Source organism: Schistocerca gregaria, chromosome 6 (genome assembly GCF_023897955.1).
Source record: "Schistocerca gregaria isolate iqSchGreg1 chromosome 6, iqSchGreg1.2, whole genome shotgun sequence".
Lineage (NCBI taxonomy): Eukaryota > Metazoa > Arthropoda > Insecta > Orthoptera > Acrididae > Schistocerca > Schistocerca gregaria.
The window spans coordinates 8615196-8631470 of record NC_064925.1 but is presented as its reverse complement, the minus strand read 5'-3'; the positions used below and the strand labels follow the sequence as shown (position 1 = coordinate 8631470).

Sequence of the window (16275 nt, the reverse complement as noted above, 5' to 3'; positions counted from 1 at the left end):
ACCAAAAGGATGAACCACAATAAGATGGGAACATAATCACAGGAACCCCATGAGTGGAACTATCCTAGAAAATTACATCTTCAAGTGGCATATGAAGCTTTCTCAACGCTGGAAAAAACACCCACTAGGTTTTACATGTGTAGGAAAATTATTTACACAGGTGCTTCCAGCAGTGGTGTGTTATCAGTAATAGATCAACATCTCTTGAACCCATACTGGAAGAGATTAGAGGGCAATCCAGATAAGTTGGAGTTTTAATATCCTCTCCCAGGTCCATGCAATTAAAAAATAGAACCATACAACAAGCATATGAATATGAGTTACGGAAATCCTTCTGAGTTGTCCTGCCTCCACAATGCAAGTGAACTTAGCAAAGGGGATTGTTTCTCTGCAGCTTTTCATCACATACAGGTGCCATGTGACACTAATGATTCAACCTCACACATGGAGAAGAAGCAGTTAAAAGACCCGAATTATTCACTGCACAGTTTTTCAGTGATGGAAGAATATTGGCTCTTGGATGGCAGTAGTGGGCACTTCTATTTTTTGCATCTCCTGGTCTGGTCTGCAAACTACTTTTCCTATAACATGGCACCTCCTCATACAGCTGGAACCCCTCTTGACACTCTTCTATATGAGTCTGGCCTTCTGTTGTGCAAATGATTTTATTCAGGAATTCTGGTCACTATCTCATCTTCTTTCCTTAACATTTTGCCAATGCTCTGCCTTACCGACATGAAAAGTGGTGAGGCCCTTGCAGTTGATTGGCATTTTGAATTGTTTCAGAACTGTACCCTGACCAATTGTAGAGTGACCCACTGAAATCTGCAAGGAGGTAGTTGGTCTCCATAGGTGGCCTTAAAATTTTAAATTTTGGATGAATGTATTAATGATGTGGTTGATAATGTCCCTGATGTGAGTCAATGATTCCTGGTTGCTGTCATAATAATCAAACAAGGCTGACTGTACAGTGTCCAAAGAGCCTGGCAACACTTCCAGTTTTGTGACTTTCTTTCACGAACTGATCAATATAAAAAACATATATAATTTAGTCTGTGTAAAACTGATACCTTTGACATTGATAACGAAACATAGTGGGTGTTTTTTCCACAGTCTCAGAAGCGTTTTTCATCAAAAATAATTATTATGTAGGCTCTACTGTGATAGAAACACCACAGAGTTTACAACTAATGTCTACCAAGCTGGATCACTGCCCACTTCTGTAGGAGTAAAAGTAAATAGTGATGCAACAAAAATACATTCCATAAGAAGTGGAAATGTATCTACCCAAATTGTAGTGCAACAGAAGGTACTATACGATGTGATGCATATGGCAATTAGACTTCATAAGTATGTTCACAAAGCTTTAGCTGTCCTCCTGTACCATCCTACAAATGGCCATGTACATGTGAGAGACCTGGAAAATGTCAGCAGAATCAGCATACAAGCTCAATGTTTTTCATCAATGTTGCTTGAGGTGAATTTTGAAGATCACCTATTGTGACTATGCTTGAAACTATGAAACGCTGAGAAGAAGTGGTCTACACAAAATCATTGTTGAAAGAAGACAGAAACATGCAAAGTATGTTCTACACATTAAAAAAAAAAGAGGAAAGAATCCTCATATTGGCACCGTTATGGAAACCAACAGGTGGGTATAGAAGTAGAGGAGACCTCGTAACACTTGAAAATGAACTTTTTCAGAGGATGTTCAATGTGTAGACATGAACTGAGATGAAGCTGAAAACTTTGCAGCTGATCAAGTTCACTGTCAGAAACTTGTTGCCCAGTATGCTACTTAGCATTGGAGGAACTAAGTTTATGTAAAATCTAATACTGCAAGTCATGTATATATAGTAGTTTATTAACAAGGGTGCAAAATCTTACATGCATTCTGGCAATGCTAGCATAAAACAAAACTTTATCATTATGTACTTATGAAATTTCTGTACCAAATGTTGTTACTGCGGGTTCAAAGCAGAACTCAATATGCTATTAAAGCTGGGTTACTATAAATACACAAATTTCACTTAAGGTGAGTAGCTAATTGCGATCATGATATTTGGAAAAAATTCAGTCAGTCTACCTCACTTTAATTTATAATGTGGAAGAAACATAAACTACTGAAAACTTCACAATAAACCTCTCTTTTCAAATTCTGGTAGCATACGTTTTATAGCTTGCATATACACAGCACCTGTAAAAGCACTTCTATTATCATCAGTGTATGTTCCTTTCATAGATGCCTCTACATCAAAACCAGATTCCCCTTCACTGCGTACAACTGGAAGTTCTGTTATTGCTATGTACAAGCCATACAGCATGTGGGCCTCAAAGTCTTGAAGCACCTCCTCAAAGGATATCTGTTTGTCTCTGCTGATACCAATATCTTCCATCACTTCCATTAAACGATTATAATACTCTTTCAAAAGGTCTGTTAAGTGATCAGCATACACTTGTTCTGTAATACTAGTGTGTATAAAATGATGTAAGTCAATTGAAGGTGAATAGTAGCAAGAAACCTGGAAGTCGAGTAGAACCACATCTTGGACGGCACTACCAGAGTATTTGAACATAATGTTGTTAGTCCAGGTATCTGCATGAGCTAAGGCACAAAACTTTCCCTTCTGTTTTGCCATCTCTGCTAGACGTGGGTATAGGTTTTCTGAGAGAGCTCGAACTCTTGGTGCATACTGTGAGTATGATTTTTCTAATGTCTCCAATTGATCTGCAAGACCTTTGCAGCCTAGTTTCAAGAAGGACTCTGTGTGCTTACCTGTTTCTCCTTCAAACAATTGAAAAGTCTTATATTTGTCCATTGATGCAGGGTTCTGTGCATACAGTGCAATGGAAGACGCATGGAACTCAGCCAGTTTCCTGACAACAAGTTTTGCATGAGCCAAGTCCAGTCCCTTGCACCTCTCTGCCATTGCAAACCCTCTGCCCTTCAAGTCCTCGAGGACTACATAGATAACTGGCTGAGTCCCAGAGGTGAAACACATTGCAGATAACTGTGTGTATTTACCAGGGGCTGCTTTCTGCAATATCTGTGTCATTGCAGGAATGGTCTCACTGAACATGAGAATCTCTCTCTCAAAGGCTTGCATGTCCTGTGCTATTTTCTGCATAACTTCTCCACCTGGAAATAATTTTACTATTAATGACACAGTTTCCTTATGCCGCTTGACTTTATGCTCTAGTTCCACAGTCATACGATAGATTTCACTCATGAAGTTTTCTCCTAGAGCTGATGCTCGTTGTACATCTACGAAGAGGACCTTGAAGTCTTGATAATTGTTCGAATCCTTCAGAGATTTTTCAGTAAACTCCTTGTCCAGCCACGAGGGCAGACAATCTGTGGTGTTAGTAGTCATCACCTATGACAGAAGAAGCAAAGTGTATTTTAATACTGTAGTAGAAGCTGAACTGTTGTGAATTAGTTGATAGTGAATTGCTCTCAAAGTTATATACATGGAGAGTACCAGAAATTTTGATGTTTTGATACATTACAAATATTGATACTCTAAATTTACCTACACAAATAATCACAATGAATTAACAGCACAAAAAGAAATGTGGTTTTATAATTGTATTAATTGTGGAGATCTCAGCATAAAATGGCTAATGCTTACCAAACATTATTTCTCAGTATGAAAAATTCAGTAATGACTATTTTGGAGGTATGACAAGAAATTACTAAGGAAAAATCCATTTAAAATTTGTTTTGAGGCTTCTATCATGTAGGCCTATCACAAAAAAGTTTGTTCTTCTCGTATGGTAAAATCAGTAATAAGTTAACAGTGTGCTCTTAGGTGTTCAGCCAATTTGTTGATTCAGTTTATGCATATTATTTTGCTGACCAACAAATTCTAACAGGACTCTAGGCCTGTAGCACACTTAACAACACAGCTTTCAGCACCTGAAGGTGATGACTTGGTCAGTCGTTAATATATCATGCACAAAAATGGAATCAGTAACTTGGCCATACACCCAAAAGCACATAATTAACCAGTCACACCTAGGAGATCACATTGATCAGTAATTTTATATAGCACTTTGGAAGATTCTTACAAAGCATGATGGAATCAATAGTAAAACATGAAAAGTGTGTCAAGGTGAAATATTATGCAACCTGATGATCATGTACACAACCTGAAGCTAATACATCAAGTAGCAGAAAAATTGTGTCCAGGGATTTAGCTCCCAGAACAAATACATCACCATGAAACAACTGCTTATTGCATCTTGTGTAGTAACACAACTAAATTAACATTTTAGACAGTTGGTGGAAATTTCTTCATTCATAAATACCAAGAAAGAATTCATTAGCACTGAGCCAGTGATAACAAGAACATTCAAAATTAACCAATGATGTACATAGAAGATAATTAGGCATCCATCATTTTTATACAGAAAATGGTTTGACATATTAAATAACTACATATTCCACAGATAATATTAATGACAAAACATGTGGAGTTTCTCATTGGTTTAGTTACATAACAGTTTTTCGTTCTTATACATAAACACTTGCTACCTGTTTATAGGTAAGTATTAAAAGACTGAAGAATGTACATTCAATAATAGCAATATGTGTTTTATGCCTCATTATTTATTATACAATGAATTTTCAAACAAAGTTATACTATGAGTTTCAAATGTAGTTTTGTCTATAATGTGGAAGAAGCAGCAAGAAAAGATGACTGCCAGTTAGTGTCTGTCATTTTACATCAATATATGGTAAACTGTCAAAGAATGTTGGCACAGTACAGTTCATCACACATTTGTTGCTCATGTCACCTTTACTGAATAACCTGATGGGTAACTCTTTATCTCATATTTTTATTGTTTGCTTGAATAAACATTATATTTACAACAAATATTGCATGTATAAGATGATTATTGATGATCACCACACATTAATTTATGGAGTTCTTCCTCCTTTCACAAAAACAGTTGTCTCAGAATACTGTTCTGTTAGACAGCATCATTTTTAAAGATCAGATTAACATTTTATTGAAATGCCTGTATTTGAAACATCCCATGCCATAAATCTAGGAAATTTTGAATTAATGTTTTATCATCCATAGAACATGTTTTTTATGATTTGTATTTTCCTCTGCATATGTGGTGAAAAATTTAGAAGACATCGTTACAGCTATAAGTATAACATATTTCAGTAGCAGTTGAGAAGCATCCAACCAAATACACCAATTCTACTTTTCAGTGTGTTCTTACATTATTATAGTTGTAACATCTCTCAGAATTTCCTACCCACATTTCGAATTCAGTCATCAGAAGATGGCACAACCCCAAACAAGTAATGGACAGTAACAACTCTATTTTACAATCTAGATGGAAAGAACATCTTAATTTAATTCAAGTGCTTCCCACAATCATCATTCGTCACTCTCCTCATAGAAGCACCAGAGGAACATTTAGGATAAGTCAGCAGCTGACTGTTCAACTTCACATCTGTGCAAGTTACAGAAGTGTTGATGGAGACTGATGCAAATCTCCAAAAAAATCACACTTTCATACATACTGTATATGGTTATACTGCAGCGCAAGGAAGTATACAATTTGTCCAAGTATTGCTCTCCAGGAAGGCTTTAGTTGCTTTATTGCACCCTATGGTACAGTTGATGTTCCTAACAAGTAGGCCTTCATCCAACATGACTCTGCCCAAATTCACAGAGCTGAATAATCACATTTGAACTTAGGAATGATAAGGTGAACTTCAGCACCTTTATTTGAAGCTATCAGTACTTTGATAACCATCTGATGTGAAAACAGATTTTTGTGTGCTTTTTTGGGGTGAAGGTGGATCAGAACATGGCACTGGAACCACAGTCTAATGTTTGAAAGTTCACAGTAAGTTAATTATCTAGAGAAATGATTTCATCAGTAAGTACAAGAATAATACAGTACAATAAGTCTATAAAAATATGTTAACAAATGTAAGGGATAGTTGCTACTCACCATAAAGTGGAGATGCTGAGTTGCAGATATGCACAACAAAAAGACTGTCAGACATAAGCTTTTGGTCAACAATGCCTTTGTTGGAGGTAGACAAGAAACACACACACACACACACACACACACACACACACACACACACACACACACACACACACACTGTGTGTCTGTATGGCCTCTGCAACCAGAGACTGTAGTCATGTGTGTGTGTGAGTTGTGTTTTCATGAGTTTGTGTGTGTATGTCGGTCGTCTATTTCATACAAAGACCTTGTTGACCGAAAGCTCATGTCTGACAGTCTTTGTACTGTGCCTATTAGGGACTCAGCATCCCCACTTTATGTTGAGTAGCAACTATCCTTTTCATAATACTGTTACAGTCCACCCTTTATTTTCCATTAAGAAAGGTAAGGAGCTACAAAGTTGGATAATTTTAAAATTTGCATATTACATTACAGCAAAACAGAGGAACACACAGTTTATTCCTTACCAACACAGTTAGTAGCAAATTGGAAGAGCAGGACAAATTTAATAGTTGTTTGATACATTGAATATCTTTGTCCTCTTTTGAGGTTAAAATGAAACAATGACAGCAAGCACACTGGAATAATGGAATCAGATGAGTCTCATTTTTGGAAAGTTAGTTATCTGTATAACGCCAGACATAAGACATAAACTTTATAGATTCTGATGGCTGCCTTATGTTTAGCATAGGGCAGCAACCATGGTAGAAGGTTCATTTGCTATGCCTTCTTCTGGAATCTTACCAAAGTGCTGGAAGAACTATGCCCTTAGTCACTTTTCATTTAAGGAGGAACCTGAGGCAATGGATCTGGATAAAGTCAGTGGTGGTAGCTACTAGTTCAAATTTATACTGTCCACCTGTGTTGAAATGAAGAAAACATAACATTGAGTATGCCTCCAAAAATGTTTTCCATTCATAACCCACAAACTGTAGCATTTTCAAATAAAGAAGCTGCAAAATTATGGTCAAGAACCTTTCTGATGTTTACACTGTTTCTTCTAACTCACACACATTCTTGAACCAGATCAGCTCTTTTTTCTGTCTCTTCCCTTCCCATGTCTATTAGTGCTTAATGCTCTGCCACCACAGAAGTCCTTGGAAGTTAAGCATTAGCCTAGTTGAAAAGGAGTCAAAGTAATTACCTATGGCCTTCCTAAATGAGCCCTTCCAATATTCACTTACATTAATTTTATGTAAGGAAAAATAAGAAATTTGTGTTTCAGATTAGAATCAGAGGAATTTTAATGCTTTCTTCCCAAATACTACTACAGAGCATTAGAAACTTTCACTCTATGCCTCTTGTTATCAGCTTTCCTTAAAATTACAGAGGTGGTACTACTGTTCAAGTGCTATGGGGACACTAATTATTTTGGTACAGATTTTAAAATTCTGCAATTGTACATGAATTTATTGAGAAAATACCAATGTAGCTCTTAAGAATAAAACATTAAGATTTAACCTTTCACTTTTTCATGGTTCAGTGTGTTATTTATTTGTAATTTGAAAAGCATCCAACATAGATTTAATTTATTTTCAAGCATGTAGAATTTCAGGAACTACTAATACGTTACTAAAGTCTTCTCAAGCTTCAAACTGTAAGACAATGTTAAATTCTCACAAGCTTTTAGCTGCGTATGCCTCCTCAAATGACAAATCCTGCTGACTGGTATACTGTCAATGGATTCACACTTATGCAGCTATGATATGAGTCTTGCTCAATCCAATGCAAAATGAAGCAATATTTATGTCCCACATCCACCATGCCACCTTCATCTTTGCAGTGACTGGTTCCCACCTTGTTCTCACCAAAATGTCATCATCATTCATAAGAATGTTTTCCGAGATTTCTCATACTGTATTCATAATTGCTGTTAGCAACTGCTTGTATCAGTACCTGGATTGTTTCTATTTTCTCAACTGTTGTTCACTTGTACGTGAAAGAAGAATAGATTTTTTTTTTCATTTTGGCTGTGCTGTTGTTTGTTTCTTACACTACGAAACAATTGGTGTTGAGTGTGGTTTTCACTTTTGTGTATGGAGTCTGTCTGGTTGTTTCTTCATTTACAAAATGTGTAAGTTGTCAAATTATCACTGTAAATGTGTGCATTTCATCACAGCACTTGTAGAGTTCTATAATTGTCATGAACAGCCTCTCCAGTCCAACCACGCTTGGGTGGTGAAGCTCCATGGCCTCAGTGACAAATGTCAGTTCATTAATGATGCTTATCATTGTTTCTATGCTGGTTCTATGAGCCATGACACTGCCATTTGTTTGACTACTAACAAAGAGGTGGATCAATGCACACTAAAGTATCAGAATCAATCTTCAGCTAAAGTGTTAAATATTGATCCATCTTTTGAGATATCTCATGTACTGGTGATCAGATTGAGACTTGGTGTGATGTAGCTGTGGTGACTGCCATTCCTGGTTATAAGGCATCAGGCAGTTTTCAGAGAGAGGATGATGTAGCCATACAAATGCAGCCATTGTGTCACACTGGACAACAATGTGCCAAATAACAGCAACAACCACAACCTCCACAGCAATATCAGTGCCCTGCACTTCTATCAAGTTTCATGCGACATGACAGGGCCATGTGTGCTAAGTAGTGGATGACTTGCAACAACTGTATGAAAACAGGAGATACAGTGTCTTTGTGTCATTCCCAGCTCACCCCTTCAGACATGGACATGGATGTTAATTGTATGTCTCCAGTGTTTACAAATCATAACAAACTGTTTATCAAAGTGGGAGTGATGGACAATGCCGTAAGACTACGAATAGACACAGGTACAGTTGTGACTTTACTGAGCTCACAAACTTATGTGGATTTGGGATCTCCAGTGTTGTCTCTGGTTACACAACATTTGGTGCATTACAACAACAGGATATTCCAATTTTGGACCAATCTACAGCTCCCGCTGTGTGTAAATTTGTGGTTCATTCCTTGATTTTCTTTCGGTTGTGGATGATGCTGTCATTGCAAATTGGCTCACTCTGGATGCTTTCAATGCCTTATAGTTTTCCGTTTTAAATATGTGCACCTTGTTTCATACCAGATGCCTCACCAACTGTTACATTCTCTATTTTCTATGTCCCTGTCTCTTTTCTCAGATAGGTTGGATTGTGCCACCTATTTTGTGACCTACATCACCCTGAAACCTATGTCACCAGCTGTGATTTTTCCATGTCCACCCTGCTCCGTGAGTTTTGTGTGATCAAGTGAAATCACAATTGGACATGCTAACATCATTGGGGGTCATATGGTGTATTACATTGAGTGAGTGGTCTACCTCCCTCATGATTGTTAAAAAAAAACCAACTGATCAGCTTCATCTCTGCAGCAACTTTCAGCAAGTTTCAGTTAACTCTCAATCTACCACTGATACCTATCCTTTGCCCTGCCCAGAAGAGTTATTGGTTAATCTTGCAGGGATCCAGTTTTTCTCCAAAATGATTTATCTGAAGCCCATTTACAAGTTGTATTGGATGAGGATTTTAAATGGCTGCTTGTAATTAATGTGCCCTTCAGTTTGCACCAATAATGGTGCTTCCCATTTGGTGTGGCTAGCACCCCAGCAATTTTTCAGCATTTTTGGAACAACTGATGATGTCCGTGCAACTACCTTGTCGAAATCATTGTAACAGGTGCATCTGCAGAAGAGCATTCACTTAACTTATGCACCTAGTTCACAGTCTTACATACTGCCAAGTTAAAATTCTACCTGACCAAGTCACACTTTTTTCAGTCATCCTTTGTGTATTTGTGGTTTGAAGTTCCTCAGGATGATGTTAAGCTTTTAAATCATCATGTCATCATAGTCATGGCTCTGCCTCATCCTACAAATGTCAAAGAATTCTAAGCATATTTAGGTATACTTGCTTACTACCACAAATTCATTCCAGATGCAGCAATGTTGACCCATTCCCTCCACAAATTGTTCTGCAAGAACATTTTTTTTCAGTGACAATGGGCTGCAATGGTGTGTTCATGCTTTTGAAATCTAAATTACATTAAACTCCTGGTTTTGCTCCTTTTCGTCTTGGCCACCATCTGGTTTTTTCTACAGATGTCTCTCAGTATGGACTCAGTATGGACATTTGTATGATGATGGTTCTAAATATCTGATAGCTTATGCATCAAAAATGCTCAACTCCACTCAACAGCACTATTCCCAAGTTGAAAAGGAATTGATTGCTATCAATTAAGTTCTCAAAAAGTTTCATGTGTTCTTGCACAAGTCACCCCTCTTTACTGACCACAAGCCCTTGGTTTCATTGTTTACTTCTTCTGTTGTGTTGCCTGACAAAGTAACACATCATCTCCAGCACTAGGCCTGGTTTCTGTCTCGCTGCAACTATGAAATACATTTTTGGCCTACCATGCAGCATGCCAAAGTTGATGCACTGTCCCAGCTACTGGTATGGTTAGATACTGCTTCTGATCCAGATAAAATCTTTTGTTTTTACTTAGGTGTTGAGGCACAATGTACAGTGGAACAGTTTCCATTACAGGCTCCTGGATCACAACACCTATCACTGACAATCCATTTCTGATTTGGTAATGCTGTTCTCTTAGTTGTGGGTGTGTTGTCACCTATTGCAATCCCAGCCAGCCTCTGGTGAGGTGTACTTCAGCTCCTACAAAAAAGACACTGGGGTTGTGGGGTTTCTCATGTACCAGGTTACTGGTCTGTCAGCACATGTTTTGGCCTGGCATCAATGGTGACAGTGTACATATTGTTGCAGCCTGCTGTCAATGTGCTACTAAACAGGCAGTGCTGTAGATAACAGTCTCCCTGTGGCCCACCCCACAGTGTCCATGGGAACATATTAACACATACCACATTGATTTCACAGGACCTTTCCTAAATTCTTCCTGGTTGGTGGTCATCAATGCTTTCTCTAAATTTCCATATGTCATCAGCTGTCCTTTGACGTCAGCTGTAGCTATGAGTCATGCCCTTTCCAGAACTTTTCCTATTGAAGGATTACCTTATATGCTTGTGACTGATAATGGTCCACAGTATCTGTCTGAGACAGTCCATGATTTCTGGACCCATAAAGGTATTAGCCACATTACTGCTGCTCCTTTTCACCCCAAATCTAACATTTATGAGGGACGTCTCATCCACACATTCAAGGTTCAAGTGAAGAAATATATCGTGGCCTTCTCCGCGAACAATGTTTTTGCATGCTTCTTGAGTTCCTACAGGTTTTCACTGGGGTGGGGGATGGGGGGGGGGGTTAGGGTCCAACAAAGGTGCTCTATAGCTGTAAGTGGACTTTTCATGGACAATTCCCTATCATGCTTCTTGAGTTCCTATAGGGTTATGCTGGTAGGGGACTGGAGCCTGAACAAGACTCTCCATGGCTGTTAGCCACACACTGTGTTTCATCTGGTTGTGCTCCCCCAGCAATGCCTGTTGGTGCAGACCTCATTGTGGTTCACTTTTGGCTCTGCAGTCTGCATCTTGGATTTTGGGCACTAACCAAAAGTGGATTCTGGCTATGGTCCACAGCTGCTGAGGGCCACCACCTCTCTATGATGTGCACCAGTTCTGCCACTTCTACCTCCTCCCTCAGCACTTGTTCAGGCCTCACAAGGCATCCCTGCTGTGCATGTGGATCTGTCCTTCTTGCAGATGTCGCAGCTTCCCACCTCTCCTGCAGAGTCCAATCCCCCAGCACCAGCTGTCAGACCTTCCTACAGTGCTCCAATGCCAATGCCAATTCTAATGCTGGCTGGGAGGAACCTTTGGGTCCTGCAATACCAGCATCCCTGGTGCCCCCAATGCCCCAACTGAGTAGCTGGCACCTTCACTTTTGGTATAGATCCACCAAGTCAAGAGACCAGAACCCTTTATTATGGTACTACATGGGGGAGCCGCTGCCACACGTCTCCACAGCTGCACCATTTCTACTCCTACTCAGCATTTCTGGCCCAGAATCTCCTCCAGCTGCTGCTGTCATTGCCTGTGGCATCTGCCTCAGAGACAATGGACATTTCAAGAGTTGTCCTAGTGCCCACATCAGCAGAGTACCCTTTCCCCAAGGGAATGGAGAGGCACTGTAACCCTGTAAGTAATACAACAATAATCACCACAGCACCAGTTAATTTTCAGGCATGCAACACCACGAATATTCTGAGAATAGCATCTGAATGGGCCAGCCACCAGAGGCCACCTGCAGTGGGCCACATGACTTGTGCACCCAGCACAGCATCTGCCACACTGTATACTAGAGCCCTTCAGTTCCTAAGTGCAGTGCAGCAGCCACTTGCTCTCATATTGTATTCATACTTAGTGCCACAACTGCTTGTACCAGTACCTGGGTTGTTTTTATATTTGTATCTATGTTGTCAAATGTTGTTCACTTGTATGAAGAAGAAGAATAAACTTTGGCTGACTGTGGCTGTGTGTTTTTACATATTACACTATGAAACATCATGAACTGCTGTTTTTTTTTCCATATTGCATTTGACATCATCTCTGTCATTTTGAGGCTGAATGTTTTGATTACAATTAAACAACCCACAACATACATTCTATAAAGATGGCAGACGATAACTCAGTATAGCATGGGATTAGGGCATCATAAAATTGAAGAACACACAGTGGATGCAAGATATAAATACTGGTTTATTCAGCAATGGAATGAGCAGGAGAGATACTACAGTCAATGGCATTGCTATATAAGGAGAACGCTATCAATGACAAAGCAGTCAATTACCACTTGACTATAGTCAACCACAATGCTTGTAGGAATTCAACTACATAATGTGGCTGCAAACCTAAGAAGATTTTATTAATAGTGCTATGTTTGCTTAAAGAGATGACATTCCAATGTACAAATTACTACCCATTCATGAACCACAAAATCAGTAGCTGAGAAAATCCCAGGTTTTGTTGAGGCACAGCATGTGTATAGGCATCTTGTTGGATGTATTAGTGTTCATTGTGAATCTACGAGCATAAAAAGTTTTGAGACAATCTAGGCACATTAATCTGTTGATTTGTTTCTCATCACAAACATTGTGATACATTAGGCAAATGAGACATCAAAGTCTGGGCTATAACAGATGTGATTCGAAGTTAATTTCCCAACCAAGAATTTCTTGACTCAGCTGAATTAAGTCTAGAGCTACTACCTAATAGTGGCATATGAAAATTTGTGCCAGACTGTAACTTGAACCTAGATATCCTGCTTATCATGAGAGGTCACCTTAACCACTTTGTCTGTCTATCCACATTCCACAGACTGACCCAAACTCACATATGTCACACTGTCTACATCCTTATATCATAGTCCACTAAATTTATCATCTACTTCTCACAACATTATATTTTGGAGGACTACATTATAGAGATGTAGATAGTGTTATATATGGAAGTTTGGGTAGGTCCAGGCAATGTGCACAGATAGCCAGTGTGCTTACAGCAACCACTCACAGTAAGCAGGAAATCCAGGTTAAAGTCCCATTCCAACACAATTTTTTACTTGTCACTGTTGTGTAGTAGATCTATACTTAATACAGCTGATGTCTCAGACAGTGATAAGGCATTAGTAACTTTGATAAAGGATATGTGGCTGAACACCATAAGCTGCATTTGAAAGTATTTAATTACCAGATCGATATTTGGGCATATATCCCATCATCAGTGCCATCAGATACAGAGGACAAACGAGGACAAACAAATATATATGTACTGTCAGTGTATGCAACATTGTCACATCTGTAGTGATGAGCAGTTCTTCTCAAAATATACCAAGGGTCTCACTGACATCTTCACAGACCATAATTACCTTCCCAACTTTGTGCAGAAGTAGATCTCCCTTGCGTAATCTCTTCCAACACACACTACCTTCCAAATTCCCTCCATCTGACCACAGAGGAGCATTCCCCCTGTGATCTAGTACAACCCAGGACTGCAGCAACTGAATCACAGTCTCTGCCAGGGTTTCAGTTACCTCTCATTGTGCCCTGAAATGAGGAATCGCCTACCCACTATCCTCTCCACCCCTCCCACAGTGTATTCCACTGCAAACCAAACCTACACTATATCCTTATCCATCACTACACAACACGTGCTCCCAACTCCTTGAACCATGGCTCATATCCCCATCATAGGCCTAGATGCAAAACATCCCACCACCAGCTACTCCAGTCTGGTTATAAGCATTACCTATCCCTTAAATGCATGACTACCTGTGAAACAAGTCATGTCATCTACAAGCTAAGCTGCAATCACTGTTCTTAATTCTACAAGGGCATGACAACCAACAAGCTGTCTGTTTGCATGAATGCCCACTGACAAACTGTGGCCAAGAAACAGCTGGACCACCCAGTTGCTGAGCACATTGCCTAACAAAACACTCTTCTTTTATATGACTGCTTCACAGCATGTGCCATCTAGATCCTACCAAAACCAACTTTTATGAATTCCACAGGTGGGAACTCCCTACATTTCTGTAACCCTCCTGGCTTCAACCTTTATTAGTGACTGTCCTTTATGCACCTCTCTCCTTCCCTGTTCCCTATCCAGCACTACACAGCCTTGTATTACCCACCCTCTGCCCTCTCTCCAACTCATCCCTGTCTGCTCCCATAAACTGCTCTCTACCCACTTCCTACCCTGTCCCATCCTGCTTAACCCCACCACCCAAATTGCTTCTCCCATCATATGCTGTTGCTCACAGTCTAGCCTCAGCAGCCAGAAACAGTAGCACTTTGTGCATGAGCTGCATTTGCATGAATGTTTGTGTGCAAGTTGTGTATTTCAAAAGAATGTCTCCTGGCCAAAATCTTAGCTGTTTAGTAGTCTTTTTGTTGTGCCTGACTGCAACTCAACATCTCTGCTATATGGTGTGCAGCAATCTGTTCCATTCAGAATATTGTCATTGTTCTATTCTGGATTTTCAATTGTTTGATTACAAAGCATATGAACATTTTTATACATTGTGTTGTGGCGTGGATCCACAGTGAGAAATGCAGTTACAAGAAATCTACAGTTTGTTGGACCACTGAGTGACAGCATAGCTATAGCTTACAACGTGACATCATACAGGAGAGGTACAGGCTAAAGATGCATGTAATCAGATATGCATGCAATCAGATGGCTAGTACAGACACCGACTACTGGCTGAAGCAGCTGCATGGACATAAAAAGCACATTACACCCACAAGGGGTCACTGGTTCTTGGCTGCAGGCGATTGATATGCTAGACCATGAGCAACAACCTCTGGTGGGGGCCTGGAAGAGTTGAATAGTGCCCTACTTAAACTGCATTATGCATGCCACGGTAGCAGCGGCAAAGGCATAGTAAAGGATGGGTTACTACACTCCTCACTCCTTGGGAGGTGGTGGGTGGTGCAGGGTGACCAGATTCCCGTACCCCCATGACATGCTGACAGGGGACTCACCCATAGTGTTGGAAGCAGTTTCCCAGGGTGAGCACAGTTCCGGGTCTGCACAAGCCTATGAAGGGGTTGGCAGTGGAAGGAGGGTGGTCCCATGTCTTTCCTCCTTTCTGGAAAGGGGAAGGAATGTATCCCAGAGGCTAGACCTCTAGACCTGTGCAACATTGGATTCATCACTCAGTTCCATGACTGGGAATCTGTGATGTCCAGTGGGAAAGTGGACAGCACCAGCTAGAGGTGGCAGGCATTCACATCGGTGCAGGAGGCACTCACATCAGTGTTTGGAAGGTGACCACGTAGGACCTGGAGGCATCTATGACAGATAAGGAGACAACCAAATTTGTGCTGGATGTGCTCACATAGTTGCAGGAGGCACCTGCATCAGGAGGAGAAGGGACCATGTAGTTGCAGGAGGCACCTGTGCCTTGTAGAAGGTGTCAACGTATGTGCTGGAGTCGCCTTATGTCAGTGCCCGCATATATGCAGGAAGTGCCTGTGTCTGGTAAAAGATGTCCACATCAGTATTGGAGGCACATGTCGGTGGAGGAAGCATAAGAAGCATGTACATCAGATTGAGAGGCACCTGTGTTGGTGCTGGAGATGTCTGGAGGGAGCCGCAAAGGTGCTGGAGGAACATGGAGCAAGACAGGTGGCGCCTGCATTGGTGCTGGAGATCCCTGAAGGAACCTGTGTAGTTGCAGGAGATACCTAGAGGGGATCACATAGGTGCAGGAGGTGCATGACGGCACTCGCAACAGTACTAAACATGTCAGGTCATGTGCGGGGGTGGTCCACCGGCAGGAAAGATGCACTAGCACAGCCTGGGATGGACTGCTGCCACAGCGAACTGT

At 40.4% G+C, this 16275-nt stretch overlaps 1 protein-coding gene across 1 annotated transcript in view; it reads right to left on the bottom strand.

Annotated features, from left to right (window-relative positions):
- Positions 1 to 546: 546 nt before the first annotated feature.
- The window catches only part of LOC126278546 (uncharacterized), a 101705-nt gene continuing 85976 nt past the window's right edge, over positions 547 to 16275 (bottom strand). Inside the window, exon 2 of the mRNA XM_049978725.1 lies at positions 547 to 3377. Coding sequence (XP_049834682.1) covers positions 2133 to 3374 — 1242 coding nt within the window. The 5' untranslated portion in view covers positions 3375 to 3377 and the 3' untranslated portion in view covers positions 547 to 2132. The remainder of the gene's footprint in view (positions 3378 to 16275) is intronic.